The sequence below is a fragment of the Acipenser ruthenus genome, chromosome 4 (assembly GCF_902713425.1).
Source record: "Acipenser ruthenus chromosome 4, fAciRut3.2 maternal haplotype, whole genome shotgun sequence".
Taxonomy (NCBI): Eukaryota; Metazoa; Chordata; class Actinopteri; order Acipenseriformes; family Acipenseridae; genus Acipenser; species Acipenser ruthenus.
Window position 1 is genome coordinate 76,487,774 of NC_081192.1, and position 25,407 is coordinate 76,513,180.

General features: G+C 39.3%; 1 protein-coding gene across 3 annotated transcripts in view; it reads left to right on the top strand.

The window, feature by feature from the left end:
* The first annotated feature begins 1,005 nt into the window (after nucleotides 1–1,005).
* The window catches only part of vwc2 (von Willebrand factor C domain containing 2), a 45,574-nt gene continuing 21,172 nt past the window's right edge, over nucleotides 1,006–25,407 (top strand). The window contains exons 1-4 of one of the 3 annotated variants that reach the window (XR_009328533.1): nucleotides 1,006–1,318; nucleotides 16,362–17,102; nucleotides 18,867–18,996; nucleotides 19,511–21,708. Coding sequence is in view for 2 of the 3 variants with exons in the window: in XM_059022805.1 (XP_058878788.1) it covers nucleotides 16,422–17,102; nucleotides 18,867–18,996; nucleotides 19,511–19,518 (819 nt within the window). In the remaining variant the exon portion in view is untranslated. Of the gene's footprint in view, nucleotides 1,319–16,361; nucleotides 17,103–18,866; nucleotides 18,997–19,510; nucleotides 23,576–25,407 lie in introns of those variants that run through there. The other 2 variants (XM_059022805.1, XM_033999188.3) reach the window with 2 other exon arrangements.

The window sequence follows — 25,407 nt, forward strand, 5'->3', positions numbered from 1 at the left end:
CCGTCTAAAGTCCTCAGTCGCCTTTGAAAATCTACCCCATATGTCTAGTTCTGGAGAGAGAGAGAGAGAGAGAGAGAGAGAGAGAGAGAGAGAGAGAGAGACCTCAGAGTTTACTTATCCTGCTACGCACGTGCTTTAGCTTCGTATAAAAATATAAAACTACAAAACATATATAACTTTATAATGGAAAGAAAAACTTATAACCAATCAATTACATAATCAATATCTTATGCAGAAAGACATTTCTACAGTAGCAACAAATGAAATTGTACCCCTTTTAAATATTTACAGCCAAGAGATTAGTCAGTATGTATTTATTTTATATGCATTTATACACTTTAAAACATGAGCATAAAAGACTAATATATTGTGTATGATAACGTATTACAAACAATATAATATATAATGTGCATGATTACCAAATGTTCGTTTCCGAACACAACAATCACGTAAAAATTGCTCACAAACAATTATGGATTTGCAGCATTTGACTGATCATTTATATTCAGAACCCTCCTTCCGTGTGGACTGACACACAATACATACAGTATAGTTGTGAATACACTGGGGTAGCTGCATCTGAACACTACAAAGTAAACGTAGTGCTTAAAAATGTTGTTTTTTTTTTTCAATTTTTTTATATGTGTAGTTTAAAGAAAAGTCCCTTCTAAAGTCTATAGTTTTCTAAATTTTTATACACCTTTGTTATACATCTGCTGTGTATCTAGCTGAAAAAACGGACCATTTTGTTCTGCATTGTTTTATTCTTTTTTGTTTAATTACCAGAATTGCCGATTTATGTAGCCTACAATAACAGTACTAGTAGCTAATACTGCCCAACGTGAGCGTCCTCTTTATAAAACGGCACATTTCATGATTTATTTCAATATATGTAGCGCCTCTAATGGAACGTGGAGTTTATTGCATGCTTACAGTAATTCCTATTTTTCTGTATAATTCATGGATTCATGAAGTGTGCCTCCTTGCATAGAGTCGAGAGCTCCTCCTCCGAACGTAGTGGCCCGTGTCTCTACCCCAGTTGGTTGAACACCTTGCTTGTCTGTATCCAGTTCGTTCCAGCCGCACTCGAAAAGGAGTTGCGCTTCAGGTCGCCAGGCTTTGGAATCAATGAGATAAACTAGACAGCCAAGTGAAACTGAGAGGTGGCAGCAACAGAGGGGAGATCTGCCAGTGACTGCAGGGTTTTTGCGGAATTCAGTGTGTTTTGATTACAATCGCACGCGGAACTAAGTTTAATATTGCTGGCTGCGAACAATTTATTAAAGTGGATTGCGACCCAAAAACGACTACAGTGCAGGTAACTTTTTTTTTTTTTAACTTGAATGTTTGTTTGTTTGAAAAGCGATGGGTTTAAACATTTTATAAATTAAAAAAATAAGCGTATTGTTCATTTACTATCATTTTTTTTAATGACTTAGAAAATACTAAATAATGTTTCTAAAGTAAAGCATGATTCAACAAGTTAATAGATGCAGTAGTTATTTGTTTCAGGAATTACATTTCTTTGTTTATTAGCGTCCCAAAACGATTTTTTCATTTATTCATTATTTTATTTTTGTTGTATGTTTGTTAAATATTAGCAGTATTTCAAAGGCCTTATGTTAACTTCAGTTTGCTTCTTTGACTATTAATCTATAGCTGTTAGCCACCTTACACAGTTTCTTATGAGACTGTTAGGAGCTTGACTGTCATGCCCTGTGCGAACAAGCTGGACAGTCAACAAATTGGACTGTCTTGTTTTCTCCGTAAGAATGTCAAGGCTGAACTATGAAAGGATAGTAAACAAGCACATATAATTGAGCACAACTTGTTTAACAAAGTGCCAAGCGAGTTTAACAACTTGCTTTATGGCATTTTGCTGTATATATATATATATATATATATATATATATATATATATATATATATATATATATATATATATATATATATATATACTGTACTATATTTTAGGTTTTACTAATAATGCTTATTATTATAATGTTTATTATTGAGATCCCATGGCAGTAGTACATATTTGATAAACTGTTTTCTTGGTCTAAGTCTTACAGTTAAAATACTGGTATTCACAAATCATTTAGCCTAGTGACGTGTTTGAACCATTTCTTGTGAAAGGAAAAACATTGGCACTGGCAATGTTGCAGAACTAGCAATAAACTAAAAGGTAAACGTTGGCTCTCGTAAATCAATCTCCTGGGTAATTTATTTGAAGCTTTTTAACATCAACATTTGCTTTTCCTTTGTGGTTATTGCTTTGAGAATGTGGCTTTGCATCTTAACATACTTTTTAATTGAAGTTATTTTAATACTAACTGGTCCCTGGTTCAGTTAAATGTAAGAAGTGTCACTTTTGTAGGGTCCATTGCAATTAAGCAGCTGATGCTTTTGGTTTGATATTATCATTGCAATTGTGCAGCTTGGGAGTAGAAACAAAAAATATTAGCTTAATACCTGGGGGTCAAATTAAGTCATTTTCACAATTTAGCAATAGAGACTGTGCAGCGCTAACTAAACATATACAGTATACAGAAATCCGTTATTTGTATAATTTGTATAATTGAGACACCCTCCTTCTGACCAGTTCAATGTGAAATACCACTAAGCTATATTTAGTGCAGAATAGGATTAGTAAGCAGTATAAAACCTGAACTGTAACTGTAAATGATCAGTGCAATAAAAAAGCAATAATTCAGTGCTCTGACATCACAAAGTCTTACATTTTGATGCTAAAACAGTGATTAATCACATTCTCTTGCTATATTCATTTGGCAAACCAGAAAACGGTTATAGACTTAATAGAATGAGTTCTCTGAATATGTATTATATATCCTGGCATTTAAGCAAAAATAGGCTTCTGGTTGCTTCTAAAATAGTGTTCAGCCTTTTCACAGTCACATTTTTTAAAAACTCTTTGGCTCTTTCTCACTTCAAAGCCTTTACCCTATATGAGAAAGGAATTTCTCCATCAAATTAGTAACAAACGGTTATATAATCCCTCAAGGCAGCACAGCGCCTTTTTTTTTAAAGGTAATCCAATGTTCAAAACAAGTGAAATAGCCTACTTTGTCACACATAACCAAAATATTAGTTACTGATTAACTACTAGATTAAATATCAGATCTATTTATTACGTTAGATGTGTTTATTAAATATTAGATTCATATTAGATTAAGTATTGCAATAGCTGAAATGTCCCAAAATGCTAAATTGTTATTGCATTGACTTCCGTGAATATACACAGTATAATAAAAACACTTTTCTACAGGTAGAACAATAGACATCACGTTTACAATTAAGCCCCAGTACCAATTAATGTGGGGATTACAGTAAACTCTTGGCCGGTAGTCTGAATTTAAGTTTTATCTAAACCATGCTATCATAATGAGATGCATGCGCATAGCCGTAAACACCAAACTTTAAAATATCACAGTTCCGAGATGAATGTATAAACATTCATAGGTTACTCTGTATTTTTAAATGGTTATTACTGATTTTTGATCAAATGTAAGGGCCAAGATACAAAACAAAGACCATGCATTTCAGTATTGGACAGATCACAGATCACAAATCTGGAACAGATCTCTCATTAAAACAGATGGTTGTCCCTACTGTTTTGGACTAGTGAAAGTCTACTGTATTTATTTGAACCTTTGGATATGGAAACTCAATATGTGTGTAGAATTACATTTATGGTTTGTGTGATTTGGTCTTGAGATCTTGATTCATGTATAGTCAAACTTAGAATGGGAGTAAAATTGTATGCATTTAGTTAAAATCCTCATTTAAAAGGGTAGTATTCCTTTTTAAAAATATGTTCACATGTAAAAGACAAATGATGATGTGAAGCCTATAAACTACAGAAATAAATATATAAATAAAGAGGCTGATCTACCTATATAACTTCCTTTTCTAATTCATTTTAGGTGTACTATTCATTTAGTCTGTTTAAGATCCCCAAGTCAAATACCTACATTTTGAAGAAATAAAAAAGTATTTTGTTCTGAAGTTAGAAGATATAATTTTACCTGGCCATTCTATTTCCTTATCCAGTGTGCTGTCACTTGCAAAATGTTACTACAATTTTACCAAAGTGTCTTTTAAAGTTACCTGATTTTAGGGGGTCCCCGAATGGCTCACCCCATAAAAGCACTGCCGTGTGGCATGCAGGGTGAGTAATACAACCAGAGATCGTAAGTTCAAATCCTGGTTGTGCAATGCAGCCGGACTTCGCTGGGGATTCAGTGGGGGCGCCGCATTGGCTTTGGCGCTCCCAGGGTTGGGGAGGTGGGATCCGGCTTAGACGGTTTCTCTTCACCGCTCTGCAGCAACCCCTACAGGCCAGGTGCTGAGTGGGCTTGGGGGTGGAGATTTGCTGGGCTGGTCTTTGTCCTCCAGAGGCCGGTAGGCTGCAGACATCCATTCCCGAGTTCCTGGGTGTAAAAAGACGCCGATTGGCCCATGGGATCGGAGAACGCCCACTGAGCCTCGGGTCCCTGAGCTGTGTGGGGAATCGCTGTGGTGAAGTAATAATAATAATAATAATAATAATAATAATAATAATAATAATAATAATAATAATAACTGGGCATTCCAAATTGGGGGAAAATCGGGGGTAAAATAATCGGAGTCTAATTTTATTAAAAAAAAAAAAAAAGTTACCTAATTTTATATACGACATCAGATTGTTGGGTTGAAGGTTTTGCCCCTTCAGGTTTATTAACTTCAAGACCAGTAGGGGTTAATTGTAAGCAGGCTTAACTTCTAGCTGGTGAAGTAAACAAAAAAAAAAGACACTTCTAGAAAAATTAGTAACATTTTGCTTGTGCGAACAGGCTGAGTCATCAGATTGACCTTCAGTTTGTTATTACGTCAGAGTGCTGTGACTATGAATAACCCATGTCACTTTTCATCAGTGTTGAAGAGAAGTAACATACATACAAGAAAATCAGGTTAACTGCTCTAGAAAGACTCAACAGGCACTGCATCTCTGATGCTTCCTATCTTTTTTTTGTATAATCCTTGTCGTATTTTATGTTATTTTAAAATGCAGTGAAACCTGGCTTAATGGTCACCTCAGTAAAGGCCATCCGGCAAATAAGGCCATATTTTTATAGTCCGAATTACACTGACTTCAATCTTAATAGACCTTCAGTATTAAGGCCACACCTGTATTAGGGCCACATTTTGTTGAGGTTTCACTGAAGTAAACAAAAGTTAAAACAAAAAGATTACATATATCAGTCAGTTATTCTGCATATTTTTAATGATCATAAAATAGAGTTGGTCAAACATACTGTAGTGGAGCAGGTAAATCCAAAAACTGTGCGCTTTATCCTAGAAGCATAACAATTTCCACATTCGTAGTTTATGACTAGACATTTAATTTCAGATGTAGTGCCAAGCTGAATTTGATTTGGTTACTGTAGAAACGAAGTTATACAATTACTGACCTTTAGCATAGAATATACAACCCAGTGGCCAGTTGCAAAAAGCACCTTTAGTTAAATTTCCATTTAATGCTCTCCTTAATTGCTTCTTAAGTTGCAAAAACAACTTAATAGACTCCAGTTAATGCACTAGTTAAGTGAAATGTCTTGTGAAGCGTTATACAAGTTACTTAAGCTGTTCTGTGAAGCGGGACATAAAACCTTCTTCCAAGATTCCACTTCTATCTTTGTGTGTGCGTGTGCATGTGTGTGTGTTTTATCTGTCTATTTTTCTATATAGTGCATTATCTAGAATTCAATACAGGCCTCAGTAATGTGATTATTAAATTAATCAAATAAACACACTGGAGGCAGGGCGTCCCCGACGAATCAAATAAACACACTGGAGGCAGAGCGTCCCCGACAAATCAAATAAACACACTGGAGGCAGAGCGTCCCCGACGAATCAAATAAACGTACTGGAGGCAGAGCGTCCCCGACAAATCAAATAAACATACTGGAGGCAGGGCGTCCCCCAAGAATCAAATAAACATACTGGAGTCAGAGCGTCCCCCAAGAATCAAATAAACACACTGGAGGCAGGGCGTCCCCCAAGAATCAAATAAACACACTGGAGGCAGAGCGTCCCCGACGAATCAAATAAACACACTGGAGGCAGGGCGTCCCCGACGAATCAAATAAACGTACTGGAGGCAGAGCGTCCCCGACAAATCAAATAAACATACTGGAGGCAGGGCGTCCCCCAAGAATCAAATAAACATACTGGAGGCAGGGCGTCCCAGACAAATCAAATAAACACACTGGAGGCAGAGCGTCCCCCAAGAATCAAATAAACATACTGGAGGCAGGGCGTCCCCCAAAAATCAAATAAACATACTGGAGGCAGGGCGTCCCAGACGAATCAAATAAACACACTGGAGGCAGGGCGTCCCCCAAAAATCAAATAAACATACTGGAGGCAGGGCGTCCCAGACGAATCAAATAAACACACTGGAGGCAGAGCGTCCCCGACGAATCAAATAAACATACTGGAGGCAGGGCGTCCCCCAAGAATCAAATAAACATACTGGAGGCAGGGCGTCCCAGACGAATCAAATAAACACACTGGAGGCAGTGCGTCCCCCAAGAATCAAATAAACATACTGGAGGCAGGGCGTCCCCAACAAATCAAATAAACACACTGGAGGCAGAGTGTCCCCGACGAATCAAATAAACATACTGGAGGCAGGGCGTCCCCAACAAATCAAATAAACACACTGGAGGCAGAGTGTCCCCGACGAATCAAATAAACACACTGGAGGCAGGGCGTCCCCCAAAAATCAAATAAACATACTGGAGGCAGGGCGTCCCAGACGAATCAAATAAACATACTGGAGGCAGGGCGTCCCAGATGAATCAAGTAAACATACTGGAGGCAGAGCGTCCCCCAAGAATCAAATAAACATACTGGAGGCAGGGCGTCCCAGACGAATCAAATAAACACACTGGAGGCAGGGCGTCCCCGACGAATGAAATAAATATACTGGAGGCAGAGCGTCCCCCAAGAATCAAATAAACATACTGGAGGCAGGGCATCCCCGACGAATCAAATAAACACACTGGAGGCAGAGCGTCCCCCAAGAATCAAATAAACATACTGGAGGCAGGGCGTCCCCCAAAAATCAAATAAACATACTGGAGGCAGGGCGTCCCAGACAAATCAAATAAACACACTGGAGGCAGAGCGTCCCCCAAGAATCAAATAAACATACTGGAGGCAGGGCGTCCCCCAAAAATCAAATAAACATACTGGAGGCAGGGCGTCCCAGACGAATCAAATAAACACACTGGAGGCAGGGCGTCCCCCAAAAATCAAATAAACATACTGGAGGCAGGGCGTCCCAGACGAATCAAATAAACACACTGGAGGCAGAGCGTCCCCGACGAATCAAATAAACATACTGGAGGCAGGGCGTCCCCCAAGAATCAAATAAACATACTGGAGGCAGGGCGTCCCAGACGAATCAAATAAACACACTGGAGGCAGTGCGTCCCCCAAGAATCAAATAAACATACTGGAGGCAGGGCGTCCCCAACAAATCAAATAAACACACTGGAGGCAGAGTGTCCCCGACGAATCAAATAAACACACTGGAGGCAGGGCGTCCCCCAAAAATCAAATAAACATACTGGAGGCAGGGCGTCCCAGACGAATCAAATAAACATACTGGAGGCAGGGCGTCCCAGATGAATCAAGTAAACATACTGGAGGCAGAGCGTCCCCCAAGAATCAAATAAACATACTGGAGGCAGGGCGTCCCAGACGAATCAAATAAATATACTGGAGGCAGAGCGTCCCCCAAGAATCAAATAAACATACTGGAGGCAGGGCATCCCCGACGAATCAAATAAACACACTGGAGGCAGAGCGTCCCCCAAGAATCAAATAAACATACTGGAGGCAGAGCGTCCCCGACAAATCAAATAAACACACTGGAGGCAGAGCGTCCCCGACGAATCAAATAAACATACTGGAGGCAGGGCGTCCCAGACGAATCAAATAAACATACTGGAGGCAGAGCGTCCCCCAAGAATCAAATAAACACACTGGAGGCAGGGCGTCCCCCAAGAATCAAATAAACATACTGGAGGCAGGGCGTCCCCGACGAATCAAATAAATATACTGGAGGCAGAGCGTCCCCCAAGAATCAAATAAACACACTGGAGGCAGAGCGTCCCCCAAGAATCAAATAAACATACTGGAGGCAGGGCGTCCCCGACGAATCAAATAAACACACTGGAGGCAGAGCGTCCCCCAAGAATCAAATAAACATACTGTAGGCAGGGCGTCCCCGACGAATCAAATAAATATACTGGAGGCAGGGCGTCCCAACGAATCAAATAAACATACTGGAGGCAGAGCGTCCCCGACGAATCAAATAAACATACTGGAGGCAGGGCGTCCCAGACGAATCAAATAAACATACTGGAGGCAGAGCGTCCCCCAAGAATCAAATAAACACACTGGAGGCAGAGCATCCCCGACGAATCAAATAAACACACTGGAGGCAGGGCGTCCCCGACGAATCAAATAAACATACTGGAGTCAGAGCGTCCCCGACGAATCAAATAAACACACTGGAGGCAGGGCGTCCCAGACGAATCAAATAAACAGTGGAGGTTCTGATTTTGTTTAGCCTGTTTGTACGCAGTACGGAACACTCTGCATTTAGTTTCAATATGCTGCGACTGCCCTTGCACTTGACACGATATACCATGCCTATAGAAAGTCTACATCCCCTTGAACTTTGTTCACATTTTGTTGTGTCAGTGCCTCAGAGTTTCATGCATTTAAATGAGGATTTTTTTCCACTTATCTACACACCATACTCCACACTGTTAAGGGGAAAAAAGTTTTTATTGAGAAAAAAATTATATATTAAAAATACAAAACTGAAAGATCATAATTGGATAAGTCTCCACACCCCCCCCCCCTCCCCCCACACCCCCCACCCCCACTGAGTTAATACTTGGTGGAAGCACCTTTGGCAGCAATTACAGCTGTGAGTCTGTTGGGATAGGTCTCTACCAACTTTGCACACCTAGATTTGGCAATATTTGACCATTGTTCTTGACAAAATTGTTCAAGCTCTGTCAAATTCCTTGGGGAGCATTGATGGACAGCAATCTTCAAGTCATGCCACAAATTTTCGATTGGATTTAGGTCGGGGCTCTGACTGGGCCACTCAAGGACATTTACCTTTTTGTTCCTTAGCCACTCCAGTGTAGCTTTGGCTGTGTGCTTTGGGTCGTTGTCATGCTGAAAGGTGAACTTCCGACCCAGTTTCAGCTTTCTTGCAGAGGGCAGCAGGTTTTCCTCAAGGACTTCTCTGTACTTTGCTCCATTCATTTTCCCAGAAACAAGGACCAGGGGTCACAAATGGAGATTAGATAAAGGGGCATTCAGAACAGAAAATAGCAAGCACTTTTTTACACAGAGAATTATGAGGGTCTGGAACCAACTCCCCAGTAATGTTGTTGAAGCTGACTGGGATCCTTCAAGAAGCTGCTTGATGAGATTCTGGGATCAATAAGCTGCTAACAACCAAACGAGCAAGATGGGCTGAATGGCCTCCTCTCATTTGTAAGCTTTCTTATGTTCTTATGTTCTAAACCACAAGAAAATGCAAAACTGCAATTTAAAACCATTAAAAAGCAGGACTAGCTCATTATTTTGCAGCTCACACAGAGCATTGTCGACACACCACACACATTCAAATGTGTCTGTATTGTTCATCATTTTAAAGAAACTGTGTTCCAGCCTAATCCTATTGGCCAGCGATAATCTAAAACTACTGAGCAGATTGATGTTATCATTGCCAGTCACTATCCTTTTTCTGCTCTTTAAACTTGACAATTTGGCCTGTCCCAAAATAAAATTTGCAAGCTGACATGCACCTCTCCTGCTCTGCCTGTACTGCACTCCCATAATAAAAATTGCTTCACTGAAATTCAGGGAAAGTCTTTGAAATAAAGGCCATATAGGCATAGAACACCGTCTCCCTCACCCCACAAAAAGGACAAGGATATTAACCAGGGGTTCTTCCAAGCACCAATACACACTGTCCACCTCCACCTTAAACAGGATCCAGGCACGCAGCAAGCCACAGTAGAACTGTGGGAGCTGGGAGTAATCCAGTTTTGCAGTGTTCAGCAGGAACATGTGTCTGTCATACCCCAGCCCCCCCACTTGTCTCAAAAAAGCAAAGGCCGAGGGCCTCCAACTCAGCGACTCTGTGGAGTACAGTAACTTCTGCAGGGCCTGCAGCCGGAAAACTGCCACCATGCTGGCCAGATCAATCAGGCCCTGCCCCCCCTCCTACAGTACAGTACACCCTGCTGGAGCCAGTGCAGCCCATCCCAAAAGAACCACACCAACTCACTGTGTAACTCCCTGAGCAGCGCCGCTGTTGGCTCTACACAGGCCATACCGTGCCACAGCACGGAGGCCACCAGGGTGTTATTAATGAATGTTCTACCTGTGTCGGAGAGTTGGGGGAGCAACCAGCGCCACCTGCTCCACTACCCCCTCCCAGTTCATCAGGGATGTTGCTCTCTCTGTCCCCACGAACACACCCAGACACTTCACTGCCCCACGCCACCACTGCAGTCCCCCCGGCATTACAGGAGGCTCCCATCCCTGCCAGCGGCCCACCAGAGTGGCGCTGCTCTTGGCCTAGTTGATCTGGCCAAAGATGCTCTCTCAGAGGCCTTTTGACAGTGGTGCAGATTCTGCACGTCCTGCTGTCCAGTAATGAAGACAGTGATAGCTTAATGAGTTGTGCTTACAATAACTTTATCATAAATAGATACCACAATAGTTTGTTGATTAAAGAGTGGTTGCTTTCAAAGTAAAAATGACCCTGTTTATGACCAGCCCTAAACCTGCCAGGTCATGAAGTGTGGTCTGGGTCAACTTTCTCCCAATGGTGGAGAATATCCATGACATAAGCAATATGTAAATGTGAAAAAAAATTGTATCATTGATATGCCCAGAGGTTAAAGACAATGCAGTGGTGAAAAGGGTAACTTCTACTAGACACCACCTGTACTAAAACTTTATTGAGAGAATCGTGTAATACGCCTCGTAAAGATAAAGCCAATGGTATGTATCGATAATATAGTTAAAAGAATGTGGCACTGAAAAGTTTAATGTTAACTGGACACCACTTATAATGAAACTAATGAGAGAATCAATTAATACAGTTGTGCACCAACTAGATTAAGGCATGGAGCAGTGAATGGGTTAAGTTTGTGTGGACAGTACTGGTAATGGAACTAAGAAAATACAGATGTGTACCAAACATAAACTGTACTGTCTCTATGCAGCAGTAACTTCAAAGGTCATGCTCTGCAGGGCGGCAATGCCGACAAGGAAGAGAATTGAGGCGATGTCTCATCAATCAGTATTCCTCGAGTAAGCGGAACAAAAAGAAAAATATGCCATTGCACAACATGACTTTTATTGTATATGCGTTAATGGAGAAAGGAAAAAGTTTTTTTTTTATTTTTTTATATCAGTCAAGGAATACATGTTAAAATTAAAAGGTAAGCAGTGCAGCTTCACTTTACATCTCCAATTACTTTTTCTAATTAATTTAAGTAACCTACTAAGGGCCTCATTTACTAAAGGACGCTAAACTTTATGGTGTGGAATAATTGCAATTAATGTGAACGTTCATGATTGCCGTATTTACTCTAGGTAGTTGTGAAATAAAAATAAAAAATACTACATTTTAAAACAAAAAACTAATTGGCGACTACTAAATTTAATTATTAAGTAAATAAATAAATAAATAACAGGAGAAAGGAAAGTTTTTTTTTTTTGTTTTTTTTTTTACATCAGGCAAGCAATACATGTTAAAATTCAAAGGTAAGCAGTGCAGTTTTACTTTACGTGCTCCTGTCCTGCTGCTGAGTGCTGTGTCTGTTGATCGCTCATTTTCGGTCAATGTACGCTACCTCCACCTTTCACAATAAGCTACTGACCAAGGTATACGCCTGGACTGCTGGGGCTTTTAATATGAAGGTGGTCACGTGTAGTCTCGGACATTATCGTGCGCATTAAATTATTGCGCGCACTAAATTTAGTGCATGCTATGGCATGTAAATGAGCCAGATAGTGTGCATATAATGAATGCATTCTCTGTTAGTAAATGGGCAGCACGTTAGGCTCACTACTTTACGAAAGGGCACTAAATGTAACGTGCACATTAAGTAGTGAGCGTGCACCATAAATCAAAATTTATTAATAACAGAAAACGCAAACAAAAACTGCAGAGGAATTAGAAATTCTAGTGGAGGAGGTTGTTTTAAATCATAATTCCTTATTTTGTCCAGTGTTTTATTTAACCACTCTATTTGTTCCAATGTAATGAATATAAAATTAAATCTATCAGGGTTGGGGTCAATTCCGAATGTGTTGGTAAACTCCAATTCAATTCAAGAATTGAAATTTTAATTTTAATTGAAAAAATCTGCAGGATACAGGGTCCAAGCTATTTTCGTCTCTTTTTTTTTACTGTTGTTAGATTTGTGGCTATGACTCTTTTAAAGGTTACAGGTACATGTCATACATGAAATCAATGTGCACACACTAGGCTTCCATAAAAAAAAAGAGTGAAATAGTCTGAAACTCACCCTGTTCAATACAGATACCAAAAAACACAGAAAAAGAGAGATGCCTTTTTGAAGAAAAAGTAAAAAATGTCCAGCTCAAATTTGACAGCGTACAATGAAACTTCAACATGTAGGGAGCAATTTTTTTTTTTTTTAAACAAATTGGATAATAAATAAAGGAATTATGGCCATATATACAAAAGTGACCAAATGCACCCCAAAAAACGGATTAATTGAAAATGTGCAAAAGAAAACAAAGAAAAAAATGCATTCAAATTATTCATCCCAGGGACCCTGATCATGTGGCAAGATGGGGCTGTTCACAGTGGCTTGAATGGCCAGCACGGTGATGACCATGGCAACATAACCCTAAACAGCTCTTGTTTCGTCCATCTGATCCATAAACAAGAAAAACAAATATATATACTGTATATTTATTGGAAAATAGGTCCTTGTGCCTACGATGTTGCCATTTCTCTTATTTTGTAAAGATTTGGGGTGCAAATGTTTGTTTACTGCACCGAGGTAGGTCTGTCTTACAGCACAGCAGTAACACACTGCTGACACACAACTACAATAAAGTAACTTTCTTTTGTAGTTCTATCCAGCAACTTTCCTTTTGAACCCGTGATTAAACTGTGAAACTGTGTAGCCTGTTCATTATTCAACAGTGTAATGCACAAAGAGACGTGGTTATTGATTTCATTTATTTCTCCAAGCGATTATAGGTCCCTCGTGACACGTAGTAAAATGGGAAACAACTTTGTAGTGGTAATTAAGAATACAGTTTTATTAACTTCATGAAATAATCAGCCAACTTTTAGTGCAATCTTTTTTTTTGCAGTGTTCTTAGAAAAAGATATCAAAGAGATTTTCCAAGCTGGTAACATCAATAGCACAGGATTAGTACCTTCTCTTAAACCCCCTTATCATTTACATAGTTAGTGATCTCGTCCTGCTCCGATCTCACACAAAGCAGACTGCCCCCTCCCTCCAGGTTTCTCCCAGTTCTATGCTGCTTGCCCAACCCTTTTCCCCTGTGTAATTATTAAAGGTACATGTACATTATAATAAGCATGCTAAAATACACAAATAATAATAAATTTAAACATCAGTCCTCTGTCAATAAGATAAGTCAGTCGGGTACCCTTTTTATTTCAGTATAGCGGTATTTATAGCATGTTAAATGCAGTGCTTAATTTGTAAATCGGGAGGTCCCGGAACACATAGTGAGCGCGAGGGGGGGGGGGGTGTTCCGGGGGGCTCTGAGGTACCGGAACGCATGAGAAAAAAAGTGACAAACACAATGTAGCCAGACAATGTAACTATAACCTGTGTTAAGGTGTCAACTTTAGCCTTGGCTACAATGCTTGCTGCCACTAAATGGGCCTTGGTTCGGGCATGTTCAAAAACCTTTTTTTCTGAGGGCTCTTTGTTGTTTTTTTTACGTATGTGCCATGTTGGATCCAAATTCCCGCTTACTTAATGCATGATAAGAACTCTGTGAGCCAAAATGGCGTCAGTTACATCCTCCAGACCATAGCTATATATCTATGATCCAGACGGTGTGTACTTTCTAGAGTGCTGCTTCATGCTGTCAGAAACTCAGATTATAAGTTTGTGCACCAGAATTATTATTTTTCTTACAGTTCTTCTTAGTTTACTATGTACGTAACCTTGTGTAAGTCTGCCAAACAAATAAATAATAAAATTAATCACTACTAGTTGTAGCCTATGTGTGTTTGTTATTTTTTATACACATACAAAATTAATCATGTCTATTGTTAACTATTTTGCACAAATTATGTTTAATACTTCTAAATCATCTTAAGTAAAGTCAGCCAAATTACTAAATAATATTAACAATAATTGAGATATACACCTCATTTCCAAAATAAATAAATACAAACATCTACTGGTATTGTCACATTATTGTACCCAAGGCTTAATTATATAACTTGTGATTACATATTTGACCTTGAGGAATGAATGTATTTTATACATGACAATTTACAACTACGGTTAAATATTTTATAATTTAATAATGACGGCGATTCACCTAGTTCACAAGGTGAAACGTAGTATCAGCTACGATACAACAACCTTTTAGGAGGATATTGCACATTCTAACGGATGACGTTCTTAAACGTCTATTATATTTTATACGCACATTAAATATACAGTACATTTTCTAAATGTTATTCTACTGTGTTAAACACTAAAAAATACTAAATATATACACATTTAAACTTTGTTTATATAAAATGTACATGTTGCGGTTATGGGTGTGCTTCAACGTGTGATTGATCACATGACTAATCTCAAAGGTTTACTGGATAGAAGAGGAATTGGCGAAACAGTGTTTTGCTATGTGTTGAATAAATACCACGGATTAGTTCCACAAATACCACTCAGTCGAGCCTCTCTTTTTTGTTGTTGTAAAAAACAATGGGTGACTCCAAATGTATAGAAAAAAAACACGTAAGAAATGCAATTGACTATTTTTTTTTAAAGATTAAATTAAATTAGATTGATACTGATGGCTAAACAATGCCAATGGTTCAAACTGTTATGTTATCCCCAGGATTCTAAATTTATATTATTTTTTGTCAAACTATATTTAATTTAATGTTTATGAACCCAGTCAACCAAATATAGATTCTCCCTAGCTTTTGTGATGTGCAGTTTGTGAACGACTCGTTATTTCCGGTTCAAATAAACATATGTAAACAGTCTTAATGCGGTCTACATTGATTGGTTTTGTGTCCTTGAATCAGTGAATCAAATGAACAAAATGAATTGATTCACCAAACTGAACTGAATCAAATGAATCGAGTCACCTAAAAAGAATCGAACTGCCCATCACTTGTCCTCCCCGACCCCGCCCCCTTCTCCCGCTGAGTCTGACTCACTAGTGGCCTACTAGCTAGTGGAGGACGTGCCGGTGGTGATGCTGAACTGGCGGGATTAGCAGCGCTGCTATCTAAGGCATCGCCATCAGGAGCAGCTTGCCCCTCATTTTTGATTTGGCTTTCCTTTCCCTCGACACGTTTCAAATTCAGTAGCGATGACTAGCCTAGGCTACGTGATGTGATTACGTAGGGACTTCTTGCTAGCTGACCACCACTGTTTCAAGATCAGTTACTTACCTTGCCGGCCCGCCCCATAACCTCTATGTACAAATAAGAGCGCAGGTCTGGAATCGGTGTGGCAGGATAGGATGCGCTTTTACGGGGGGGCGGGAGAAATAACGAGGAGGCAGAGGCAACTTTAACTGATCGCTTTTATTAGAATGTTTACAGTGCAAACAGTGGAAAAAATAATAAATCATGCCACAAGAGGTACCGGATCTGAGCAAATTAGGTGCCGGAATGAAAAAAGTCAAATCTGAGAGGTGTCGGATCCTGTTATGGCAAATTAAGCACTGGTTAAATAGCCACTGTAATACATGGAGACTAGATCTTCATGTAATCCTATGAACAGCCACAATGTCTCTGTTCAGTATAATGTATTCTAGTATACTGTGTTGATTGTCTGGTTTATATAGCTGTAGTGTAAATAATACAAACAACAGTAAAAATAACCCAGCTGTTTCTTTTCGGTGCACACAGGCACTAACCAGAACTATTTGTTTCTCTTTTATGGTTTTTCAATGTTCTTGTTGTGGCTACTGACAGTAATCATCATATAAGATAAGTAATCTTCAGGTTTTATTTGTATGTATTTTCCTTGCAGGCAGGTTGTGATTGTGATGGGAGTTTAAAATCTCGCACCCCTTGGGTGTGTCAGTGAGTCATGCGGCACTCTCTTGCCATGACGATTGGAGTTCTCTCAAGATCTCTTCTCATTGCCTGCTGCCTGATGGGCATCTTCTGCAACCCGACAATCCCCCTTCCGATGAGCCAGGAGAGGCTGGAGCGTGCCTTGACCCAGAGCAAAGATGACCAAGCGTCTAAGAGTGGCCTGAGCCAGGCCATGCAGGATCAACTCAAAGAGATCACCAGAATTAGCAGAGAGGAGGTGGCAAAGGATGGGAAAAATAAGGGGAACAAACCCAGCTGGGGTAAACAGAGGCCAGGCTGGAGTCAGGACCTGGGGGGCAAGAGCGAGAGGCCCCCAGGGGACCAGGTGCAACGAGATGAAGAGGCACCAGAGCAGATAGATGAGGGGCCCACCCCCGGGGCCAGTTTCACTCCTGACACCCTGGATGAATATGCCTACCCAGACTACCGTGGGAAGGGCTGTGTGGATGAGAGTGGCTTTGTGTTTGCCATTGGGGAGAAGTTCACTCCGGGGCCTTCTACCTGCCCTTGTCTTTGTACTGAGGAAGGACCCCTCTGTAACAAACCAGAGTGCCCGAAGGTCCACCCTCGCTGCAGCCGCGTGGATACCAGTCAGTGCTGCCCGCAGTGTAAGGAAAGGAAAAACTACTGTGAATTCAGGGGCAAGACCTACAAGTCTCTCGAGGAGTTTAAGGTGAGAACTTCACATCACATCACATTCAGGGAGATGAGAAATCCAGTCACGTAGACAGGTCCTAATAAAGCGGCCAGGCAGTGCATTAATAATGTTACTCACATGCTAGTTATATAACCCAAATTATATATATATATATATATATATATATATATATATATATATATATAGATATATATATAATTTTTTTTTTTTTTTTTTTTTTTTAAAAGCTTTATCAGAAAGTAAAAAGTTCCTTCATATTTTTTGTCATGTTGTGCTCAGCAACTCTCAGTTTGGTCTTTTTAGTAAATCATACAATTTTTAAAAATTGCATTAAAAAATAACCACAGACATGTTGAGATTGGAAACCTGTATGTATTATTAATGGGATGAGAACTGAGCTTTTTTCATTTTGCTTCTAGATTGCTTGAATCCTTAATAAATTTAACACTTTAGACTGAAGCTGCTGATGTGCAGGGTTAAGTTAATTACAATGCTTATTTTAAAGAAATATTTATCTTGTGTTTCAATAAGTCCATTAAACAAGCACTATGTTCTGTACTACAAACTAAATTAGCAGGTACCAGAAGGATCCCTTGAATACTGCAGTGAGGAAGCTTCAATAATACATAACCGGAGCACTAGCAGCTGTTTTAGTTGGTTCCACTGGGATCCACGAGCTATTATTTTTATTATTATTATTTATTTCTTAGCAGACGCCCTTATCCAGGGCGACTTACAATTGTTACAAGATATCACATTATACATTATTTCACATTATACAGATATCACATTATTTTTACATACAATTACCCATTTATACAGTTGGGTTTTTACTGGAGCAATCTAGGTAAAGTACCTTGCTCAAGGGTACAACAGCAGTGTCCTCCACTGGGGATTGAACCCACAACCCTCCGGTCAAGAGTCCAGAGCCCTAACCACTACTCCACACTGTTGCCGAGATACAGAGATCCCCTGGACCTTCAGGTGTTTTTAAAATACATCTCACGATTCTGTCTAACAGCAGCATGTTTAGTTCTCCACTGTAGTACATTCTGGGCTTTATTTGCAAAAAAACTACTTTTAAGTAAATAAGAAAAAAAATTCCATTAATAATGGTATTAAAGGGATCACATGATACATCATTTTGATATGTAAATGTGCATACTTTACAGGTCAAATGTTTTTGACAGTCAGTGTAGCTTAGCTATATAAGCTATATAGTAGTTAAAGGTGATGAAGAAGAAAAGAAAATGAAAATAGGGGAGACATTCTTTTTGTGATTTGTTTACAGGGTTGCCACAGGGTACAATACATACATTTTTGTTTTATAGTCTTCTTAGCTCAAACACCAAGTCACCCCATACAATTATAAAAACCTACAACATGCTCTTAGTGTAAAATGAATGATACAACTATGAAACAGTAAACCTTACTGATACATCTGTTTAATCTAAATGTAACTCGTTATTACCACAAACAGACTTACAGCCCTTTGTTTTCTGTCAGATTCCCACAGTTAAAGTAGTTGCAAATACCCTCTTTTGAAAATAATAGTAAAGTGAAAGTATTTCAGTCCAAGCTTAATCAACAATTCATGTGGTGGCCTCCTTAATGATTTTTAGTTTGCTCTTTTATATTAATTCTTATTGAGAAAAAAGTTTAAGATTATGATTTTTTTTTCATATTTTGTAGCTGGGGTTTTACCAATTAACATTAGGTCTGAAGAACTTGAAATATTAATATTTTATTGGTATTGTAATGTGGGTTTGTGTGTTTCAGGTTTCCCCGTGTGAACAGTGCCATTGTGAGTCGAGCGGGGAGGTGCTGTGCACACTCGCAGCGTGTCCACAGACTGAATGTGTTGACCCAGAATACGAACCTGACCAGTGCTGCCCTATGTGTAAAAGCGGTATGTTTTATTCATTGATTTATTTATTCATTTATTTTTCGATATAAAAAAAAAAAACATTTTTCAAAATTAACTATTCATGGTCACGTTTGAGTGATTTTCACAGCTTGATTTAATTACCTTTTATCTGGGAAAGAGACCATTTGGAAATATGCTGTATTTATGTGGTGAATGATTTCATTTAATTGAATTAATACACTAGCGCTACTGGTAACTAAAAATCAAAGATGGTAAACATTTCAAAGCACTTAATTTACATACCATAAGTCTACCTTGAGCTCTGTTATTGTGTTTTTACTATGTAGCCTTAAACAAAATAGGTTACATTAATTTAATATATAGCAAAAAATTCAGTATATGCTCGGATTAGTGCCCAGTCTCAACTGTACACCCTCATTCATATAAGTGGCCAGTTTTACTGGCACAAGGTTGATAAGCGCCCATGCTTATCATCTGTGGTACGGAACAGAAAAGCCAGAGCACTTCTTATGTTTTTCAATCGCTCTTCCTGCAGGGATTTAGAGGACAGATCTCAAACCACAGTGCACTACAGCGGAAAAGAAAAATTACAGGTACTTTATTTGAACAGTTGTAGCAACACGTGGAGACATATAACGCTACATTTTTCGGAACCCTGCTACCTACGCTTACGCTACACTAGAACCGCCACGGCATTTTGACAGTTTGAGGTTTTCAAATTTAAATTACTCTGTGTGTGTGAAAGTTGTGGTTGTACGTTTATGACTTTTCCTAAATACAAATATTAAATACCCTGACAGTGTTTGAAAGGCAGGATCGTGAAAATAAGGATGTTATAATCCCGCCCACCTAGACTGCCTTTTACAATACACATTTTTATTTTGAATATAACCTACAATATTCCATTTTTTTATATACAAGCCTGTTGTTATCTCTACCCCCACTGAGCTTACCTCTGCAGTGCCAGCCGCTTTGCCTGTATCGTCTCATGCAGCAGCTGCAGGCGTGCCAGCCATGCCAACCGCTTCACCCACAGCAGTACCAAGGACAGCGACTCCAACTGCATCGCCAGCACGAACAGGCATTCAGGAGAATGGGAAGGATGGTACTATTTGTGAAATTATCGCAACATCGATAGCACTCTCAGTGCTTTTCATTTGTTGATCGCTGTACTATAGGAAAGGCAATTGGATACAAAATGATGATTGGCAAAAGAGTTGAAGAAAAAAAAACAGCCTGGTTGGAACAGTTAAACCAAGAAGAGTGCTTCTACCATCTGCGAAAAACTTGCAACCACAGCTGTACTCCAGTACAGTTTTGAAACGCTAACTGTTTACAAGTGCAAGCCGAGAATGAATGTAATTATTCTACTTCAGTTGCCATCGGAACTGTTGACAAGAAAACTGGAGACTGGATTTCTACATTGACACAAAGTACGGAGTGGACATTTTAGACCAGATGTCACGTCAGTACTCAGTGAAAGCCGGTTCTCGCCGGTGGCCAGTTGCTGTATTTTACAATGTACTGGACCTGGCAGCCATCAATTCCTTCGTTTTGTACAAGGAATGCACCAGGGAAAATATCAGTAGGAGAGAGTTCATCTTGAAGCTAGCCACAGAGGTTCAGCAGAAACATTTCGATCAGAAAACTGCAAAGCAGCAGGCAAATGCAGCTCAACCTGGATTCAGTGCTGCACCCAGTGACACACGCAAGAGAAAACAATGCCAGGTAGCTAAATGCAATAAAAATAAAACTTCTGATATCTGTGCCCAATGTGAAAGAGCAGTGTGTGTTAAATGCACAGGAAAAGTTGAGAAGCGTTACATCTGTGTGGATTGTGCTACTTCAGGTGCTACTTTGATGTCTGTTACCCTGAAAACACATTCACTTCACGTTACATAATGGGAATTGAGTTATTTTCTTTTTTAATGTTACTTTAAAAAAAGAAAAAATTCAGTTTTGTATGTACATATACCTGAATCTTGGGATTTTCTGTATAAGAACATTAGAAAATGAATGAATGAGAGAAGACCATTCTGTCCACCAATGCTCGTCCGGTTCCTAGTGGCAGGTTGGCATCAAAATGTGTCAAGTCGGGTCTTAAAGAATCACAATGTTTCAGTATCAACAACATGGCTAGTGTAACAGTCATTGTTGTGAAATACACTGCCGTTACAGATTCGGTCACATATAGGTGAGATGATGTGACGGGGTACACCCGCCCCTGTGCGTATTCGTGTTATTTTATATTTGTTATTATTATTTCAAACGTATTGTTTAATTTGTATAAAGCACGCAATTTTGTTATTGTTATTTTTGCAACATGGATGGGGTTAAACTTCCCCATCCATGCTAAACCCGTGCAGAATGTGACCGTCTCCAGATTGATTGATTGACTAATTTATTATTAATTTGGAGACAGTCACATGTATATAAACCCGCAGCTTTGGCTGATCGGGGTGGGTTGTTCAGAGGAGAAAAGAGACAAGTAAGAACCAATACTGAAAGTGAACAATTGCTACTCATGCTGGATTTGAACCAGCACAATACTTGTTTCATTTAGTGTTTTCTGCTAGTGTTTGTTCAGTTTTGTTTTGCACGTACAAACCTGCATTCTCTGCCTCCTGAGACTCTTCCTGATATTCACCAGCCTGGGCTGTGACATCATCCTTACCACAGATGAGATGAGGTTAAAAGCTCTAAAACCATGAATGCAAAAAAGCCCATGAAAAGGTATATATCCCTTTGACCTACATGCACAATATGTACATTTAAAATGCTGGTACTCTCAATAACTTGTGCAAAAGAATGTGTAATCTCCATTGGACAAGTGGTTCTCTAGATGCACATACATAGGCAAGTTTGTCATATTTAGTACATACAGACAGCACCTCCTTCTATCCCCATTATGGCATGGGATAAAACTTGAATTGCTATGTACCCAGTTACCTGTCTTTCAGTGAAGTTATTTCTTCATCTCTTTGTCCCATTAGCTTTTGTGAAACCTGTGTGCTGGTGGTATAAAAAAAACAAACAAGATTTCACATTATTAGATGCTACATGCATCTCTGGTAAATAATTTCTATCTGGTTAAAAAAACATTACCAATCAGAGAATCATCTTAACAATGGAGCAACAGCAGCCAAGGCCAAACTTACTATGAGCATTGATTTGCTCTCCGACAGCTCTAGACTTAATAAAACATTAATGAAGGGATTAATATTTGACAGCAGTTGAAACTGGGATGAATTCAGTGCTCTGAATAGAAAGCTTGCCTAGAAACTGTGAAATTTGCTACTTAAAAATAGATATATGTAGCATACAAGCAGCGCAGAGCTTTTTTAAACACTAGTCAGTGCTTTGGTTCAATAGTCAATTCTTCCTAGATAGCAACAAGGAGGAGGCTGTGTGGTCCAGTGGTTGAAGAAAAAGGCTTGTAACCGGAGGTCCCCCGTTCAAATCCCACCTCAGCCACCGACTCATTGTGTGACCCTGAGCAAGTCACTTAACCTCCTTGTGCTCCGTCATTCGGGTGAGACATAATTGTAAGTGACTCTGCAGCTGATGCATAGTTCACACACCCTAGTCTCTGTAAGTCGCCTTGGATAAAGTCGTCTGCTAAATAAACAAATAATAATAAAATAATAACAATATATAGCATTCCAGTATTCAGCAGGTTACTTGTTAGGCTGTTACTAAGGGTTATCCATTCAGACCAGCACTCTTGGAAGAATTTACACATTCCAGCTTTAATGGGAAAGTTGGGCAGAGAGAACAAATAAATATTAGAGGGTACTTCATCTATGGTAATGGCTCCATGTGTTATTCTTCCATATCGTTTCTTTTGTTTTGGCCTCCTCCTCCCCAGCCACCACCTTGCAGCGTGCCTCGTCCCAGGGGGGAGGTGGCACATAGCCACTTCCAATCTGCAGCACTGGGATGCATGATATCGTTCATGTTTTTCCTAGCCTGCCTCGCGCAGGTAGGTGTTGAGCACCCACAGACGAGGCCTCCGGCCAAATTTATCATTCAGTCGGGCCCTGAGCGCCCATCACAGTCATTGGGCCCTGAGCGTCCATCACATTAAATCATTAAATCATCTGTCAATTGCAAATTAATACATCATCACATTGCAGATTCTCTGTACTGAAATAAATACAATTCTGTTGTTAATTCTTACATAACTTTGAACACAAAAAAAATGTTAAATGTAGTATAAACTTAATGATCAGCAAATGCTGATCATAAACCACTTTATATTCTTTAGTGCACTAAGATGGGAGTTAAAACGTTTCCTAATTTCTACTTGATCTATAATAATGTTGTTACGTAATACATAATAAAAAAAAAATTAAAAAACGTATGATATCGCACAACTGCATATATTTGTCATAGCATCAGAAACCATATAACCAATATTTTATTTCAAACACTCACTCCCCTAATAAACATATATAGAAGTTGAGAAGCTAGCAATGAGCTACCAAAACAAAAAGATTAATTCTCAAACTGAACGCAGTAGGGATTCAAGGAAATGCATGCACATGGATTAGGGAGTGGTTAACAAGTAGAAAACAGAAAGTAATGATTAGAGGAGAAACCTCAAAATGGAGCAACGTAACCAGTGGTGTACCACAGAGATCAGTATTAGGTCCTCTGCTATTCCTAATCTACATTAACCCTCTGCGGTCCTATGTCGGACCTGGTCCGACATCGCAATTTTCCCTTTCCGGTCCAATGTCGTACGCTGTCCGACATCATCAAAAAGACGCAAAAAACAGGTCTCTAGCCGAGAAAACCATTCAATGGCCGAGTGAGACCGAGAGGAGCCGAGAGAAGCCGAAAAAAAGGGTGTATCTCATGAATACTGATAGACCCGCATTCAGCGCTCAAAGAACATCACAGACATTTGCAGGGAAATTACATTTAGTAGAGGAAAGTGTAAAGTATTGCACGCAGGCAATAAAAATGTGCATTATAAATATCACAAGGGAGATACTGAAATTGAAGAAGGAATCTATGAAAAAGACCTAGGAGTTTATGCTGACTCAGAAATGTCTTCATCTAGACAATGTGGGGAAGCTATAAAAAGGCCAACAAGATGCTCAGCTATATTGTGAAAAGTGTTGAATTTAAATCAAGGGAAGTAATGTTTAAACTTTACAATGCATTAGTAAGACCTCACCTAGAATATTGTGTTCAGTTCTGGTCACCTCGTTACAAAAAGGATATTGCTGCTCTAGAAAGAGTGCAAAGAAGAGTAACCAGAATTATCCCGGGTTTAAAAGGCATGTCGTATGCAGACAGGCTAAAAGAATTGAATCTATTCAGTCTTGAACAAAGAAGACTACGCGGTGATCTGATTCAAGCATTCAAAATCCTAAAAGGTATAGACAAATGTCGACCCAGGGGACCTTTTTGACCTGAATAAAGAAACACGGACCAGGGGTCACAAATGGAGATTATATAAATATTAAGCTGTTCTTTGCCCTGCAGATAGTTACAGTATTGTGTGTGCTTATATTGTGTAGTCCAAGACTCATGGCCATTTAGGAAGTCTATTGTAAAAGTTGTGATGGGTCATAATAGATCATTTAAAATAAATATATAAATAAATACAAAAATAATCCTTGTCACATTTTTTATTTCTGCCTTAGATTTTCTGTTCTTATTTTCTTAATATGACAATTATAGGAAAACAAGTTAATCACTTCAATGTCACTTCACCAGTTGTTCAAGCAAAAAGGAAAAAAATGTTGTTGAAACAAAAAATAAAGGTAATTGTGTGGAAAAAATCCCTTTTCTTGCTATAAAGCCTTTGGTCACATTGCAAAGATGACTTGGTTTTAAGTGTGCTCTGGTGCACAGCAAAACCTGCATTACCACTCGCCAAACCCTCTCGCTATAGGCTATATCAGATTCTAATAGGCTACAAGTTAAGAATGAAGTATTATTTACTGTATATGTAAGAATTATTATATTGATTTGTTCAGAGAAAGTTGTGCAGTAAGTCTGAAAAAGGAGACCTCTGGTTCTTGTGTTTTCATAAGTTGACAGGTATTACTGTGCTTGTTTTGCATGTTAAATTGCGGCCTATCTGTTGCCACGGAGATCCAACGCACTCTGTGTCTATTGCTCGGCTTCTAAAAACCCTACAGTGAAGAAACGAGAGACTGGCTATTTTGTACGGAGTTCCTGAGCTGGGAGAACGCACCTTTTTTTGTTCTTTGTGTCTTGAAACAAAGACGGTAGAGTCTGTATTATTTTTTGCTTATTTGTTTATGTTTAAAGGGTGTCAGTCGACCGAGTGACTAAGAACCTTTGCAGTGAGACATAGCCTACATAGACAGTGAAGATTATCAGGTTGTGCGTGTCTGACGCTGTGTGATTGACTATACTATTATGTAAAGACTGGTGTTACCTCAAGTAAAT